General features: G+C 39.5%; 1 protein-coding gene across 1 annotated transcript in view; it reads right to left on the bottom strand.

Moving 5' to 3' along the window:
* Positions 1 to 3,826: 3,826 nt before the first annotated feature.
* The window catches only part of LOC126174559 (serine/arginine repetitive matrix protein 1), a 377,731-nt gene continuing 362,525 nt past the window's right edge, over positions 3,827 to 19,032 (bottom strand). The window contains exons 4-9 of the mRNA XM_049921045.1: positions 18,870 to 18,945; positions 18,459 to 18,596; positions 17,186 to 17,249; positions 15,444 to 16,899; positions 8,581 to 8,838; positions 3,827 to 4,671 (exon numbers count right to left, since the gene is read on the bottom strand). Of these exons, the coding sequence (XP_049777002.1) occupies positions 4,531 to 4,671; positions 8,581 to 8,838; positions 15,444 to 16,899; positions 17,186 to 17,249; positions 18,459 to 18,596; positions 18,870 to 18,945 (2,133 nt within the window). The 3' untranslated portion in view covers positions 3,827 to 4,530. The remainder of the gene's footprint in view (positions 4,672 to 8,580; positions 8,839 to 15,443; positions 16,900 to 17,185; positions 17,250 to 18,458; positions 18,597 to 18,869; positions 18,946 to 19,032) is intronic.

Raw genomic sequence — 19,032 nt, 5'->3', positions numbered from 1 at the left:
GAACAAAAAACCAACCTTACATGTTTTCTGTATCATGTCTGCCAGATTCCTTACATCTAGAACAAAGACTTGTTGTGTATGAACTTCCCTATAATAAAGATTTGCGCAGACCAAGAAATCACAGGGCATACTTCTTCAAATCAGTCTGAATTCTTTCTCTGTTTACAAGGCATAAAAGGCACACGGTCACTTATCATAATCCTCTGCTATAAGACAAATTCTACAGGGTGTCTTGTCTGTGCCAAAGTCTCCAGAAGTTATTTAAGTCAATGCCAAGGAGTAAACAAGGCATCAAAATTGCACTATGATAAGGAAGATATGATAATCCATTTGAACTTTCTTTTTGACACTGTAGCCACATCTTACACAAAAAAGTTCAGAATGATATCATTTATAAATTAAAAGCTTTAAATATTCAAGTAGAGCTGTTAGCATCCAAAACAAAAAATAGGACCTCCTCTACAAACCCACCAAAGTCTGTGTACAGCTGCACAGGCATATGTAGTTTCTGATGTACTTTCTTCAACAACAGGAGCTTATATCCTGCTACGGCATTTCCTTTATAAAAGCAATCAATTCAACTAGTGGTATTTGTTTATGCATATTACACTCGGTCTGGTGAGAAATTCTGATAATGCTCGCCATAAAAATGGTACTGGATTTACACCAAAAACTAAATTTCCTAAGATATTTGGTGCGAAGGTGAAATAAAGAAGTGATATGTGGTACAAGTTTTGGCCATACAGTGAATCCAACAGGAAGATCTACAAGGGAAGCTTTATTGGATGTTCGAAATAAATGTTTTTCAAGACTCCATACAGCAGAAGACAACGACTTTGTAAATGGTATTATAAACATGTATGGAGTATCTATTTCCAAATGTTTTCTTTTGTAGAAGTAAGTGTCCAGTCATGCATGTGGTGGACCCTGCAGCGATAGATTTCCTGTCAAGTAGAAGCTTGTGCTTCACCTCTATTAATGTCATTGTTGACAGAACATTAAATGCTAAAATTCATCTTTCTTTCTTTCTGAAAATTTTATGTAAATTATCTGGCATATCATTGTTCTTTTCAAACCTAACCGTAGTTGAATATTTCATTCAATTATTTTTATAAAATCATAATCAGACCAAAGGGCGCAGCTTGTGGTCTAGTGGCTAGCGTTGCTGCCTCTGGATCACGGGGTCCCGGGTTCGATTCCCAGCCGGATTGCGGATTTTCTCTGCTCAGGGACCGGGTGTTTGTGTTGTCCTCACCATTTCATCATCATCATCATCAGTCCTAACAGTGGCTTGATTGGATTGTGTAAAAATTGGACTGTGAAAAAATTGGAAATTGGTACTGATGTCCGCGCGTTTGAGTGCCCTACAAACTGAACATCATCATCATAATGAGACAAAAAATTTATTATGGGCTTGTATAAATTTATTTGAAAAGGTTGAATTATAAGTCATTGGTATTAAATTAATTACAGCTGGATGTAAAAGTTGTAGAAAGTCCTTTGGTCATTGTTAGGAGTGCCCAAAATGAACGTCAATGTTGTACATTCAAATGATCAGCTCTATCTAATACAAAAAAATTAACACTGAAATATTCACTCCAAATATTGCAACATATCTTATTAATACCCCATACAACTCCTTGGTGAAGTTTGATTCGTTTCGTATTCATGGTTTGCACACATTCAGAAATGTGGGACAGAAGTCAAAGAAATATGTAGCACCGTTCTTGTTAGTAGCTTAGGTCGAGACTTGACATTGCTTTTTGTGTATATTATTACTTCTCCTTTCCTGTAGCCCTTTCTATACTAATATTCCTGGTCATCTTTTGTAGCTCTTCTGTTGTGCAGTAGTTTGGACATCTGTGGCTTATTCTATCAGTCAGAAGCATCACGATCTTCACACTAATGTCAGAGAATGCTAAGCCACCTGTCTCATGTGATTTTCAGTTCTGGAAATGAGTTTACTGTCCAAATTTTTATCTGAATTGCCAGCTCTTTTCCTGACATGCCCCTCTAATGTGCTGACAAGTTAGGTCAAGATATTTATTAGGTTCATAATATGTGCAAACTTATGCCATGAATCTCATGAAGTTGATATATTTTTAATCATTTCTTGTGAACTCTCTTACTGTAAATTAAGGCTGATAATGACCTATTTTCAGTTTGAAGATACTTATGACGGGTTGTATATTTTATGATGTAATGTATACAACCACTGTTTTCCAAAATTTCCACCAAAGAGTGTACTGAGCTGAAAGCAGATAAAGTTTATCATTAAATAGTTCTGAAATTGCTATAGCAGTATGCAATAGAGATGGGCAAACTCATTCATCCTTGGGAACTGTTCATTTTTACTCGTTCACCGTTCATATGTGCATGGTATATGGTTCTTATGAAAAATTGAAGATTAGTAGCATAGGTTTCAGAACAATGAAAGATGCCAAGAGGGGGCACTTGTCTCTCCCCTGGAGTACAGAGTTTTTATTCATTACAGAATTCTCACGCACTCGTAGAAGGAATTTCCATGATTCTGCAAAACCTCTCATTTAGCCAACTGTAGCATTCTGTGGCTGATCACAGTGAAATAATACAAGGTGGCACATGAAAAACCAACTCCAAGTACAGACTGCTCACCAGTTATGCATGATTTGTTGACCACTATGAGCAGAATACATAAATATGTAATAATTAGGCAGTAAAGAAATAACAAATAAGCTAATGCAAACAACAACTTCGAAACAATAGATGACGATTAGTGGGCGACATTGGGCACCACCCTGTGCCACTGAAATAATGCTGTAGAACTCATCACATTCTCTTTACAACATTTGAGACCAGACATTTGGTTGTAAGTTGGTCTGCATTCTTTAACAATGAACATTCTGTTTTACCTTGGATCAAAATGGACGGAAAATGGTCACTCGTGTGTGGCATGCAGACTTCCTTTGCATGTGTAATAACTATCTGCATTCTTTAACAATGAACATTCTGTTTTACCTTGGATCAAAATGGACGGAAAATGGTCACTCGTGTGTGGCATGCCGACTTCCTTTGCATGTGTAATAACTATAACTATCTCTTTGGTTGTTTATCGAAATAATGAAGTAAGCTGATATGCCCTTTTGTTACTGTTACAAATTTTTTATGTAATTTACATAATTATAAAATACATTTTAATTATTGGCGTGAATGCTGAATAGAATACGGAAAGTACCAGAAGTCCAGAGTTGAAGAAAGGTCTGAAACAGATCTAGAATAGGCGAGCGCAGTGAACGAAATGAACAACAACTCAATACTAAACTAACAACGGGCAGCCGGCAGTGAAACTGTGATGAGTAGCCACACAAAGATGAACAAGTCCGGCCAAGGAAGACAGAGACAGAGACGGGGATGAGTCAGAGGTCGTAACGAGACCAAACGACATGCCATTGCAGGAACAAGACTGACTGTTTCTCGTTCCCGGGAACTATAACTAGAAAGCTGCAACCGAAGTGAACTAAGAGAGATCATTCCTTAGAATTCATTCCTCGCTCCTCCTGTTCATCTTGGTGAACCGTTCCGTTGGATCCATTAGTTCGTGAACGACCCATCTTTAGTATGCAATCAATGTAATTTTGGTAGCATAACAAATGCCAACTCCAGTGAATCTGACTTTTTGTGTTTTCTAGTAGTCTGCATTTATGAGTTGATCATAATTGTACTCAAACATACTTAATCAGAATTTTGTGCCTCTTTAAGTGTTCTTAGTTAAAATTAGGAAAATAAGTGGAGAAAAAACTCATTTGTTGTAACAGTGACAAGACAGAAATACTATGCAATACTCATCTTTCATGAAGAAATATACAAATGTTTCTTTATTATTATTCAAAATAAAGAATATAATTTATGGATATTCTTATTACAAAATTATGGTGTTTTACTTCTCATTTTAGTGGCTGAGTTACAAAGCCTTGCAGCACAATGTACAGGTTAACTTTTTTCACTTATTAAAAAGCAAGCAGAAACAGTTTTACTTGATAACATCTATCAACAAGAGCTTTTAAAAAGTCCGTAACATATGCCATATAAATCAATAATTCTATACAGTAAAAATATTCAGACCAGTGATTTCACAAATAAAATGCGCACTAAATAAGTGACATCACAGTTCTCCTTAAAGCTCAAGTTCATTTGTGAATCATTTACTCACAATATCATTAAAAGAAGAAAAATTATAATTTTACAACTTCTTTTTGAGGCCATCGAAGCACTTAGCAGTTTCTCTATAAGTAATTATCATCACAGTCCTTCAGTTAGAGCAGCATGTAACTTACAACACAGCATTACTGAAATTATATTGGGTCTTATTTCTAAACCCAAATGAAGTACCAGTAAAAAAAATTGTTATTGGGGAAAGATAACACTCAGCATAGTTTAATACAATAACCAAGTAGGAGGATAGTGTGTATTTGAAATTAGACACCAGTTGATGGTGTTAGTTGTGACAAAATAATTTTCAGATTTATTCCCAGCAATCACTTATATGAAGAATCACATTATCACACATGGCATTGCACAGCACAAGGGGAGGCATACTGGCACAACAGCTGCACCTCCTGAGCTACTGCTCTTGGATTTACTGTAGCTTTCTGCTTCATATTTGTATTTCCCCTTTGCCCTCCTACCAGATGCCTGGAAAAAAATGAACACCAGATTCAGTAAAGTACAGTGGTTTGAAGCAAAACAGAGCAAGGCAATGAACGTTTGATACAACCTTTTTATTTCACTTTTGTATATGAGGTAACTTAATACAGATAACTAAGTCAGAAAAAAGTTTGTATAAGGAAGTCATTTTTTTACATCTTACAAGGAATGAGAAATATGTGTGAATTAAGTATTTTGAGCAGACTCATGTAAGATAGTCATGGAGTCTTTATCAACCACAAATACCGTCCAATACCCTCTAGTGATCTACAATGCTGTCACAGAAGATGATATGAAAATGGACAAGGTGGCCATTTGATGAAAGACAGCAATTGGTATTGGCATTGTGTTTTCTAATATATCATCCATACTGTCTCATAGAGAGCAGCAAGTTAGTTAAAGTTTATATATATTTAGGGGTTCTTCTCACACATGCTTATGATTATTATTACATTTGTAATCAGAAATATTTTTTAGATACATCAAAATGAAGCAAAAACATGTTAAATGTAGCTTGTATGGGTAGTCCTATATCACAGATTGAGGTGTGTGTGTGGGGGGGGGGGGGGGGGGGCACCATTTGAACGAACACCATCCATAATTCTGTGTTTCTCTCAACAGCAAAATGCTTCACCAAACAAGGTACTCGTGTAGTTGTGTATGACACTTCTGGGTTTATGTTGTCCATAAAGTATTTAATTTTATACTGTTATTATGTGCAATTGGTTTTAGGATCACAATGATTTTTATTAATGAAGAATTATCTGACAGTGTGCAAACTTATGGAACATGTGTAAAGAGCAGCAGAACTCATCTAAACTTATTATTCTAGAATCAAAAAATCACCTTGTTTCTTGCAAAAAAAAAAGAGAGAGAATTAAATGTCTGCATCTCAGTAGTTAACAAGGTTACGATAAGACATGATTCTCTATTTTATTAGGCCATAGTGGATAATGGGTCAGAGTGAAAGTAAATTATCCATATCTTTAGAATATCAAAAAGTACTGTAGTGCAACAGCTGCCTCGCCCTATATGAGGGATTTGAGTGAGCAATGCTACCCTGAGACCATGTTGGCTGAATTTTTGAAATTCTCTCGCTCAGAGTGAAACGGCCTGAAAGTTCTGCCCCAGAAAAAAATGCTCTGAGAGCAGCACTTGTGTACGGTAGTCCCAATTTCTACTTAAGGCAGTAAAACATGGTTTTTCAATGCAAAAAAAAAAATCATTAAAAAATTGAAGGTTGCTCTGTGAGCTGGGAATCAGTAAGAGAGACAGGCAAAAACAAATATATCAAGGGAACAAATTGGAAGAAAGATATAATTACGACTAGTGAAAATGGAATAGAGGTGGGTGAGACATGTAGGAAGGTGAAGAATAGATAGTAGATGGACCAATGAAATTCTTCACTAGATTCCAAAAGATAAGGAAAGACATGATGATGACCTAATCAAAGGTGGGTGGCTGTACTTAGAAAATATGCAGGAATGACAAAAATGCATAATATTGCCAAAGTATGTATGAAAAAGTCTAGAGCAGGCCTTTTTCCAGAAATGGAAGTCAGATGGCTGTTGTTGCTGCTAATGATGATGATAAATAAATCACAACAGGCAAGTTGCATGGCTTACAATAGGAGAAGGATGAGCTTATCACAATTGCTGGAGCTTAAATTGTGTCCAGTGCATGGAGATTTTATAATCATCACCAGCAATTTAAGATATTTTTCCCCTTTCTGTTAGGTAGAGGCAAAGCTGTTGCAAAATGTGTTGAACAGTAGTGAAATTAAAAATGGTACAAGTGCAAGACTAAACAAAACAGTTTTATGGCACCATGAGAACAGCAGATTATTGTTGACTGAGATTTTAGGAGACAGTGTATATCACGTAAGTTTCACCATATGGTAAAGGATGCTCTCTTTTTTGTAAGATGTGTAACTATTGACAGAGAAGACTAACAGATAACCATACCAATGCAGCTGCAGCTGCACCTGGGCTCCCCCCCACCCGCCACCCCCATCTGCCCATCAGATACCAGATACTGGCTTCAGCCATTAGCTCTCATGCTCAGATCAGAATCTGGGCTATATCTCACTGAACTAATGCCACATATATAGGCTGAGGAAAGCATATGTCACATGAACCAAAATTTGTGTCAGCACTGCCATTTAATGATGCAACCTACACTAGTGAGCAATTGAATTACCATACAAACAAATTCCATATAGAGGAGAACAGGTTCTTGTCACTACTCCTGACTATTGTGTTGCAGCTAGTCATGATTTCCTCCCTTGTGCCAATTCTTCATCTCAAAAGAGCACTTACACCAAACATCCTTTGCCTGTGCTAGTCTGCTTTTATGATCTCCTAGCTTCATTGGTCCTTCTCCATCCGTGTTCTGCTTCTGAGATATAATAATTCCTTAATTTTGTCTGCTTTGTGGCCCCAACTTTTATGTTAAGTTTATCGCTAATCTTATTTCTGCTACTCCTCATTACTTTCTTTATGCCGTTCACTCTTCATCTATTAGTGTGTGGTTCTTAGACTGTTCATTCCATTCAACAGGTTCTGCAAGTGTCATCAGTGAATCTTAACACTGATATCTTTTCACCATGAATTTTAACCTTACTTCTTAAGTTGCCTTATTTAATTCATTGCTTCTTCAGTATACAGGTTTGAACTGTAGAGGAGATAGTCTGCATCCCTAACTTGCACCATTTTTAATCTGAGCACTTTTCTCCTGGTCTTTCACTCTTATTGTGGCCTTTTGGTTCTTGTGCATGTTGTGTATTACCCATCATTCCCTATAGCGTATAACTATTTTTCTTGGGATTTCAAACATCTTGCACTGCTTTAAATTGTCAGGTACATGTTCTACATCATCAAATCCTGTGAAACTGACCTGATTTTTCTTGTATTGCAGTGCAAAGATGTTTCATCAGTCTGAAAACTAACAGATTTCAAGTAACAGTTGTTGGAACATCCATGCTTTTCACCAGATTCAGCAACCATTGGCTTTCAGTTATTCCCACATCTAAAGAAACCTGTGACAAGAATACTTTTAGCCTACGATTATAGCAAATATAGGCAGGTGTTTTACGAACCTGCGAGCATCACATTAAAGGTATAGGGCCCTACTTACTGGAAAACTGTTACACAAAGTGAACTGACCTAAAAGGCATATATAAAATTTCTCACTGAATATTGTGCACTTAGCATCTTGCATTATAACTAAACAAATCTGGAGGGCTGAAAGCTAAGTAATTTTGCACAATTGAAAATGGACCACTTAAAGTTAACAGGGTGCTGGTTGTGGATTTTATGGTTGTGAGCTCAGAGTCCCTTAACAGCATATCTCACAGTGTCACAAACTTAATGCAACTTAAATTACATCAGTATCCTGCAGTTAGTTCTCTGTCTGATATTTAATTTTCTTTCTAGCTTCCTTGCATGGAATATTTTGATTCCTGTTGTGAATCAGTCACTTTTATAACTTATAATTTAATTTACCTTCAGCTGATGTCAGTGTGGGATAGGCAATAATTTAAGGAGTAGGTGGCTGTTTTATGTGCATATTTTCTGCTTCCTATTACTCTGCTCCAGATTACCACTAAATACAATGACTGAATTATTGCTGAGCTCCTTAAATGTAATAAAAAGTGACTCAGAATATTACCCTGAAGTATGACACATTTGAACAACAATGTTGCTTCAAATTAAATTTCTCAAGCCGTTATTTGACTCTGTAATGGTTTTGGCACTTTTAGTGCATTAGGCATACTGGAAATTTTACTGTTCAAAATTAAAATGAAGACATGGACTATCATTGTTTTTGAAACAATAAGACTGCGTACAATACATATTTAGACTAAGAAAGTAATTCAATATACAAATAAAATTTTACCATTGCCATTGACTCTTCTTTCTTTGAAAAGAGCTCCACACCAGGTGGGTAGAACACGGGAGGTCCAGGTTTGTTGACAGTTCTTTCCCTTGCTTTTATTTCAGTTTTAGCTTTAGTTTCTTCGACTTTCACATTCTGCTGTGTTGGTGTGACAACAGCTACAGCATTAGTGTCAGCAGGCCCTCCCGGTGGATGAGCTGGACTGGCAGTCATCTGTTTTTCTACATTGTAGTGCTTGGGATGAGGTGATATATCAGTCTGAAACAATAAATTAATTGTTTGTCTATTGATAATGGAATTGTGGAGCACAATATACTAGAAAATACCATATGCAATGTTATGTCAATGCTAATTCCAAATTTTCCAAGGAATGTCAGTAAATCAGTAAGTGTTTTGCACAGATAAAACAGCTAACACTTAAATAGAAAGTTTAAAAGGCTCATGAGTAGGTGTAACTGGCAGTAATTTTTCAAAGGATGAGGAGACGTGTGAGGAAAGAGGAAGGATACTTAAAGCTCAGTGTACAGGTTGTATTAAAAGTTATGTTACAAGGCATGGTGATTATTAGATGGGTACCATGTGAGCATATTTTGCTAATAAACTTTTGTAAAAAAACACTTAGTTTGTTTGTTAACATCCCTAATATGTGGACGAGAATGCACGCGGTGTGGACCACACAAGCTAGGCGAGGAGTAAAGGAAAGGTGCGCAATATGACTGCCACTGACTTCGATACATTTTGTGTATCACCTGATGACGTCTTACCGAACCCTGGGAAAGTTTCCAGCATATCGTGGATGACTCAAGCTGTTACTCGTATTCGTGCAGAATGATCTTGTGGTGGCTCAACGGGTGTTTCATACACCACGGTTTTCATGTACCCCAAAATGAAAATCAAGTGGCATTATGCACGGTAAGCGAAGAATCAAGAGTTTGGCAAGACATCATCAGGTAATACACAAAATATATCGAAGCTGGTGGCTGTCATCTTAGACACCTCCTGTAAGTGCATTAAGCTGATCTTTATGGACAGTAATGTACATTGTCTCCTTGACTCCTTGCCTGGCTTGTGTGGTCAAACTGCCTATTTCCTCCTCCACATTAACTAGGCTTACATGGTACCCATCTGTCAATCAAAAATGCCTCACCTTTTGATACACCCTGCAGAGAATGATAACACTATCAGGAATGATGTTGTTATGAACTTGCTAAAACAACAACAACAAATAAATTTCTCCTCTCTGATATGCTGAAAGAGCATTTTAATCTCACATCAGTAACAAAATTCCCTTGTCTTCACAACACAATATAGATTTTAAATGTTTCTCTCTAGAAGGTAGCTTCAAGCAGACACGTAAGCCCATTTCCTTCAACCCTTTTCCCTCTTTCATTAGACAAAAGGCACTCTTGTTTTTGTAAAGTATTTTTGTTTCTTTTTTTGACTGCCATCAACTTAGGAGTACTTCTGTATCTATTTGGTCCTAATTTCACTTGGAAATCCTTTTCTTAAATAAATTATTCTTTTTTTTATAAGGAATAAACTTGCTGTTTCTCTATTCTGATTTTAGAACATATGGTGAATATTCAAACAAGAAATGAATTATAAAAAATCCAAACATTTTAAATATACATCATAAAATAAATATACTACAGTTAAAGCAGTTGAAATTGTGTTCAAACAAAGGCGACATTTTCCACTGAGGCTGTAATATTTATTAAGATCTCATGTTGATCACATCATATACACTGAAGTGCCAAAGAAGTAGAGTAGGGATGCATAACAGAGACATGTAAACAGGCAGAATATGGCGCAGTGGTCAAAGTTGCCTATATACGACAACAAGTGTCTTGCACAGTTATTAGATCAGTTACTGCTGCCACAATGCAGGTTATGAAGATTTAAGTGAGTTTGATCGTGGTGGTACAGTTGGCACACGAACGATGGGAAACAGCATCACTGAGGTAGCAATGAATTGAGGTTTTTCCTGTACCACCAGTCCATGAATGTACCATGAATATCAGAGAGAATTCCAGTAAAACATTAGATCTCTGACATCGCTGTGGCCGGAAAAAGATCCTGCAAGAATGGGACCAACGATGAGTGAAGAGAATTGTTCAATGTGACAGAAGTGTAGCCCTTCTGCAAATTGCTGCAAATTTCCGTGCTGGGCCATCAACAAGTGTCAGTGTGTGAACAAAACATCATCAATGTGGGCTTTCAGAGCTGAAGGCCCACTCATGTACCCTTGATGACTGCACAACACAAAGCTTTATGTCTGGCCTGGGCCCTTCAACACCGACATTGGACTGTTGATGACTGGAAACATGTTGCCTGGTCGGATGAGTCTCATTTCAAATTGTATCATGCAGATAGACGTGTATGGGGTATGGAGACAACCTCATGAATCCATGGACCCTGTATGTCAGCAGGGGACTGTTCAAGCTGATGGAGGCTCTGTAATGGGATGTGTGCAGTTGGAGTGCTATGGAACCCCGGATACATCTAGGTATGAGTCTGACAGGTGACAATATTATGAAAAGAAAAGTTGCTACTCTCATATAGTCGAGACGTTTAGTCGCAGATAGGCACAACAAAAAGACTGTCACAAATAAAGCTTTCGGCCAGTAAGATCTTCGTGGAAAAGAGACAACAACACCCCCCCCCCCCCCCCCCCACATACATACACACACACATGCAGTCTCAGGTTACTGAAGCCAAACTGCAGTCAGCAGAACCACAGCATGATGGGAGTGGCGACCCCAGGTGGGGCTAAGGAGGAGGCTGGGACAGGTAGGGCGAGGGATAGTAGGGTAGGGATGGTGGACAGTGAAATGCTGCAGGTTAGACAGAGGGCCAGGGCGAGGTGGGGAGGGGTAGCAGAAAAGGATAGAAGTAAAAACACTGTGTGAAATGGTGGAATGATAGCTGTGTAGTGCTGGAATGGGAATGGGGAAGAAGCTGGATGGGTGAGGACAGTGGCTAATGAAGGTTGAGGGCAGGAGCATTGCGGGGACATAGGATGTGTTGCAGGGAAAGTTCCCACCTGCAGAATTTGGAAAAGCTGGTATTGGAAGGAAGGATCAACATATCACAGGCTGTGAAGCAGTCATTAAAATGATGGATGTCATATTTGACAGCATGCTCAGAAACATGGTGGTTCACTTGTTTCTTGGCCACAGTTTGTCAATGGCCATTCATGCGGACAGGCAGCTTGCTTGTTGTAATGCCCACTTCGAATGCATCACAGTGGTTGCAGCTTAGCTTATAGTTCACATCACTGGTTTCACAGGTAGCCCTGCCTTTGATGGGATAGGTGAGGTTTGTGACCGGATTTAGTAGGCGGTGGTGGGAGGATGTATGGGACACGTCTTGCACCTAGGTCTAGTACAGTGGTATGAGCCATGAGGAAGGGGTTGGGAGCAGGGGTTGTGTAGGGATGGATGAGTATATTGTGTAGGTTCGGTGGACAGCGGAATATCACTGTGGAGGGTGGGAAGGATAGTGAGCAGGACACTCAGGGCAAGACGAGAGGTAGTCGGAACCCTGGTGGAGAATGAGCAACTGAATCACATTCTCCGCCAGGGTTTCGACTACCTCCTTTCGTGCCCTGAAATGAGAAATGTCCTACCCACTCTCCCTCCCACAGTGGTATTCCGCTGTCCACCCAACCTACATAATATACTTGTCCGTCCCTACACAACCCCTGCTCCCAACCCGTTATCTCATGGCTCATACCCATCAAAGGCAGGGCTACCTGTGAAACCAGTGATGTGATCTATAAGCTAAGCTGCAACCACTGTGCTGCATTTGAAGTGGGCATTACAACAAGCAAGCTGCCTGTACGCATGAGTGGCCATTGACAAACTATGGCCAAGAAACAAGTGGACCACCCTGTTGCTGAGCATGCTGCCAAATATGACATCCTTCATTTCAATGACTGCTTCACAGCCTGTGCCATCCTTCCCACCAACACCAGCTTTTCTGAATTGGACAGGTGGGAACTTTCCCTGCAATGCATCATATGTACCCACAACCCTCTTGGCCTCAACTTTTGTTAGTCACTGTCCTCACCCACCCAGCCCCTTCCCTGTTCCCATTCCAGACTACATAGCTGTCATCCCAGCATTGCACCTAGTCTTTTTACTTCTTTTCTGTTACCACTCCCCACCTCTCCTCTACCCTCCATCTAACCTGCAGCACTTCACTATCCGCCACCCCTACCCTACTATCCCTCCCCCTCCCTTCCCCAGCCTCCTCCTTATCCCCACCCAGTTGTTAAATTCCATCCGGGATTTTCCATTGTTTGATTTTTGAATGGCAGGTGACCGGTACATAAGCATCCTGTCCGACCACTTGAATCCATTCATGTCCATTATGCATTCCAAGAGACTTGGACAATTCCAGCAGGACAATGTGACAGCCTACACGTCCAGAACTGCTACAGAGTGGCTCCAGGAACACTCTTCTGAGTTTATACACTTTCGCTGGCCTCCAGTCTCCCCAGACATGAACATTACTGAGCATATCTGCGATGTCTTGCAATGTGCTGTTCAGAAGAGATCTCCATCCCCTTGTACTCTTATGGATTTACGGACAGCTCTTGCAGGATTCATGGTTTCAGTTCCCTCTAGCACTACTTCAGACGTTAGTCAAGTCAATGCCACATCATGTTGTGGCACTTCTGGATGCTTGTAGGGGCCCTGGATGATATTAGGCAGGTGTACCACTTTCTTGGCTCTTCAGTGTATAAACGGTATTCAAAATCATTGTCTTTCAGTTTAGTTAGTGGCTGAACTACAGCATATATTTAGTCAAAGGAATAAATCTATCGCAAACTTGTAGAATTTATGTTAACACGAAATATTAAAACATGGTAACAATGTGTTTTGTGTGGACAGTTAGATTAGAATTTCTAATCTGTCCATTGCTTTGTACACAGCCAAACGATGTACTGGCCTAATGTAAAATTTCCTGCTGCCTATATCTTTTGTCTACTGTTCTGGTCTCTTCAGTTAGTTTGTTACTGAACAGGTAGCACTAGCAGTAATGGGAGAAATAATTCTGAGGTACATATACAGGGTGTCACAAAAAGGTACGGCCAAACTTTCAGGAAACATTCCTCACACACAAAGAAAGAAAATATGTTATGTGGACATGTGTCCGGAAACACTTACTTTCCATGTTAGAGCTCATTTTATTACTTCTCTTCAAATGACATTAATCATGGAATGCAAACACACAGCAACAGAACATACCAGCGTGACTTGAAACACTTTGTTACAGGAAAAGTTCAAAATTTCCTCCGTTAGCGAGGATACATGCATCCACCCTCTGTCGCATGGAATCCCTGATGCGCTGATGCAGCCCTGGAGAATGGCGTATTGTATCACAGCTGTCCACAATACGAGCACGAAGAGTCTCTACATTTGGTACCGGGGTTGCGTAGACAAGAGCTTTCAAATGCCCCTATAAATGAAAGTCAAGAGGGTTGAGGTCAGGAGAGTGTGGAGGCCATGGAATTGGTCCGCCTCTACCAATCCATCGGTCACCGAATATGTTGTTGAGAAGCGTACGAACACATCGGCTGAAATGTGCAGGAGCTCCATCGTGCATGAACCACATGTTGCGTCGTACTTGTAAAGGCACATGTTCTAGCAGCACAGGTAGAGTATCCCGTATGAAATCATGATAACATGCTCCATTGAGCGTAGGTGGAAGAACGAAACTAAAATGAGCTCTTCAGTACTGGGCACCTACCACTCAAAAATCAAACAATGGAAAATCCCGGATGGGATGTAACAACTGGGAAATTAAGCGTTTCTGGACACATGTCAACATATCTTTTGTGCATCTTCAGGTTTTGGCGGTGCAAACACTGTTCCATTAAGTTTCGGGTGTGCAGCCGCAAGAAATCTCCTTCTTCTTCTAATATTTCGACTGTATAACGTTCAACTATCTTCAGAGTGAGCCGCAAGACTGCCGCTCCAGTGCTCGCTTCGTCTCTTTATACTCGTGTACCGCACGACTGCGCATGCGGCCACAGATGCAAATGCGCCGAGATACAACTCGCGCATTATGCACGTCTCTGCCGCCGACCAACGTCTTTGGCACATTTGCATCTGTGGCCGCATGCGCAGTCGCGCGGTACACGAGTATAAAGGGACGAAGTGAGCACTGGAGCGGCAGTCTTGCGGCTCACTCTGAAGATGGCTGAACATTATACAGCCGAAATATTAGAAGAAGAAGGAGATTTCTTGCGGCTGCACACCCGAAACTTAATGGAATAACATCTTTTCTTTATTTGTGTGTGAGGAATGTTTCCTTAAAGTTTGGCTGTACCTTTTTGTAACACCCTGTATATTACATAGTATGATACTAGTTCCAAAATTGATGTACCTATGCACTGAAATGAAACTTCATAGCAGTTGATGAACTGATCAGGGATATTTAGCTGAAACTATGGAAGTTTTGAGATTGCATGACAGAAAGTACTATTTATGTAACCATAATGTAGAAAACAACATGCACTCTTTCTTGCAAACCTTTGAAATGTGTGTATACACAAGAAAACTACCTAAATTTCCATGCACTGCTACAGCTTCAGGGAAAGATGGAAAGTCTCAGGATAAATGTGGTGTGTTTTCCTCTAATGAGCTAGACCTCCACTTCTGGCACAAGAAGGAAAAAACTGAGAAAAGTCATCAAGCTATGTAAAACAGTGAGATTAAAATTAATGACCTAAAAAAAGAACTTACTGAATGCAACTTCCTGTCTGTGTTTCTTCAAGACTCAGACATGAATTAATGTATACCATAACTAATATATTAAAGCAAGCATTACAAACTATAAGTAATCCCTCTTACCTCTGTATCAGAAAACGATGCCATAAGATCGTCCAGCCTTTTTGGTGGTTGACCATTTGGAGGATAATCTGGTCCTGGAGAAGATGTAGGGAACGGACGAGGCAGAAGTGGTTGCTGCTCCTCTGGATGTGGGTGTGGTGGATATTTGTTGGTGGTATTATGACTGGAGTGGCTTGAGTATTTGTAAGTGATGACAGTGGGTGGAGGATTTGGCTCTGCAGGTATGACCAGTGGCTGGTGTTGTGTTGGGAGGAGGGGTTCTTTCTCAGGCTGCTGATGTGGGGAAACGTGATATGTCACCGTGTGTTCTACATTTGGTTTGTGAGGCTGTTGATCTGGGTATGGATGGTCAGGTCCTGGTGGATAGGGATGAGTATGCAAAACACCGGGCTCTCCTGGGAGCTCATAAGTGTACGTTCTCACTGTTGTTGTAACTTTAGTTGGAGGTTGGTCTGGACCATCACGGTAGATCACAGTCTGAGTTGGCGGTGATGAGTGTTGTGTCGGTGGTGATTGTGGATAGTGAGATGGGATAGGAGGGGAAGTGTCAGGGTAAGTTGGTCTAGAATCAGGCACAGGACCAGACGTGTACGGAGGCTGAGTTAATGAACTGCTACTAGAACTGTAGTTGTAAGTGCGATATGCAGTGACAGTTGTTGGTGCACTATTGGGCTGTGGAGCATAACGATCAGGCTTGTCTGTAGTGTCTGCAGGTGGTGATGTCTGCAGCCTATGGGGAGGTGGTGAGGGCTCTCTGTACCTGTCTGGTCTAGGAGAGGGCACTACTTTTGACACATTTCTTGTTTCATAATACACTTCCTGTCTCTGTGGTGGAAGGGTAGATGAAGATTTCGTTTCATAATAGACATCGTGCCTCACAGGTGGAAGTGTAGACGTTTTTGTGTCATAGTAAACGTCCTGTCTCTGTGGTGGTAATGTGGAAGTTTTGTGTTCATAATAAACATCTTGCCTCGGAGGAGGAAGAGTGCTGGATTTCTCTGTTTCATAATACACCTCGTGTCTTGACGTTGATGATGGTGGAGGAACACCAACTCCAGGTTCAGCATCGTAATAAACTTCGTGTCGCACAGTTGTGGGGTAGGGTGTCGAATCCTTCGTCTCATAATACACTTCTTTCTGAAGACGACGGTTAGAAGGTGACTTGTCACGATATCTGGCACTTCCGTCAGTCTCGTAATAGACTTCCCTTCGAGTGACAGATGTAGCTACAGGAGAAGGTGAGCGTGTGCGCGTGGACCGTGCCGGTGGCGATGGCTCGTAAGTGAGTTCACGCTGTGCAGAAGTTGAGCGACGTGGCTGTAGCTGAGGCGCATTTCCAAGACTGGTGTCAGCACTCGCACTGCGGGCTGAACTGTACTGACGATACTGCACGGACCGAGAAACGTGCTGCTGCTGCCGAGTTGGAGGAGCTGGTGTGCTTGTGTCTAGAGGTTCCCTGCAGTTAGGCAAGATAAAATAACTGTAATGTTCTTAAATCACTAGAGATAAAGTTAGATGATGCAGCTATTCATGAATTTTTTCAGTTGTGATTTGCTAAATCTCTTGTGTATTCATCTTGTTATTTAAATAATTTACTATTTTAGTACTAATAAAGTAACACTGTTCTAACCTGGACAGTTGTTAATAGATCAAGGAAAATATTTACAGCACATTGCAGATACATTGTTAGTAAAATATATCACATTTTTGGAAAATCATCAGTTAATGACAGTGTAACTTACAACAATCCAGGGTCCACTCCTGTGCGTGACACTTCAACTCTATTGACTGTGGTGCTTGCAGTTCCTGGAAACAAGCAGAATGTAAGGTGAACTAAAATGTATGTAAAAATTTAAACAAAAAAATGCAAAGATTAGAAATTAGATGTACTTTTCATTCCAACTGATCCAGTGTGAGAAACTTCTCCTGAATGAAGAACATGCCAGAAAAACAATACACAATAAAAATTTTCAAGTAAAAACAAATATGTACTGTTCACAGATCCAAAGTGAAGTGGCCCTCAAGGACATGGAATAAGTCAAAAAATATTAAACATATTTTCATTTAAAATATTTGTATTTAAAAAGTAATAGCTTGTCACAAAACATGTAAAAGTTCTGTACACTGAGGTGCATATGATAATTCTTAGGCTGTTAAAGCCATTTGTCATCAAACAGAAAAATCATTTCTCAGCACTTGTTTACAATGACCACATTATTGCACTGAATTTTCAGAGTAGTCAGAGTTTACTAATACTCACATTACTTGATATTATTAGTAACATATACACATCAGTTGGTTCTACTCAGAACTTCATCAGTGAAGTAGAAGTTGGTCACCATTTAATCCAATGGGCTCCTCTTAAACTGAACTTTATTAGTATCAAACTTTTTATAGCTGCTGGCAAGTTACTGAAAATTTGTGTTCCTGAATAATGGACACCTTTCTGGGCCAAATAAGTGACTTCAATCTTTGTGAAGATTATTCTTATTTCTAGTATTTATTCCATGTCCTTAGCTGTTGGTTTGAAAAAGAGATACTATACCTTTAGTGACAAATTCAGTTTCACAAAGGAATAAATATATTGGGAAACAGTATTTCCCTGCAGAATGTTCTTGAGTTCATACCACATATAATTATTATTACATGGTTTTGAACCCAGAAAACTTTAGCTTGGCTTGATAAGTCACTCCAAAAAATAATCTCCTGTGACATTGTGGCATGAAGATAAGCATATTGTGCTAGCTTTCATATTTTTATATCACCTACGTCTGACAACATTCACATTACAAATAGATATTTGTTCACACACTGCAGCAGTTGTGTAGTACAATGAAAGGAAGTTATGGATGGAGGAGGTGGGGGAGGGGGGGGGGAGATGTGGTGATATTTGATAAGTATGACAATGTGATATGATTTAATGAAAATTCGAGGCACAGTGGCCACGACATACAGAACATTATAAAAGGACTTCGAAAGTTGTTAAAAAAATTTGTAAATCATGAAATAACTCACCTTGTGGTGTTCCAAAGCCAGCTTTTTGTGCCTGGTGAAGGTCAACAAGCAGGCTATCAAGTTCATTTAGATTCTCCCTTAACCTCACATCAGGTGTCTGGTCTGAAGGACTGCCAGCACTGCTGCTCAGTGCATGTCCTAGAAAAAAAATTTAAAAATGTCCAATGACATCCAAATGTAATTATCAACAGAAGAAATGTGTTTTTCAGGTTTTCATTTAAGTTATATAATTTGAAAATGTATTACATTTTCATGTCCTCAAACTAAGTTACGAAACAAGGTTAAAAAAAAAAAAAAAAAAAAAATATATTCTTATTCAATTTTCCATTTATATGAAAGGCCCTGGATACACCAACTTGCTCAAAGTGAAAGAGTTAACCTAAGAACAGAGAAGTAAAGACAATATCTTACCAGGCTGACCATCAGATGCACTGTACTGATAAGAGACAGTTTTGTATGCAACACTTCTTTGTTCTCCTGCAGCAGGCTGAAAGAAATAAAAACATGTATGCTCAATTTCAAGTTTTAACAAAGCATAATTGATCTGTAAACATACCTATATGTTCTAGATGTT

This window comes from Schistocerca cancellata, chromosome 1 (genome assembly GCF_023864275.1).
Source record: "Schistocerca cancellata isolate TAMUIC-IGC-003103 chromosome 1, iqSchCanc2.1, whole genome shotgun sequence".
Lineage (NCBI taxonomy): Eukaryota > Metazoa > Arthropoda > Insecta > Orthoptera > Acrididae > Schistocerca > Schistocerca cancellata.
The sequence above is the reverse complement of the archived record's forward strand: the minus strand, read 5'-3'. Positions and strand labels throughout refer to the sequence as shown.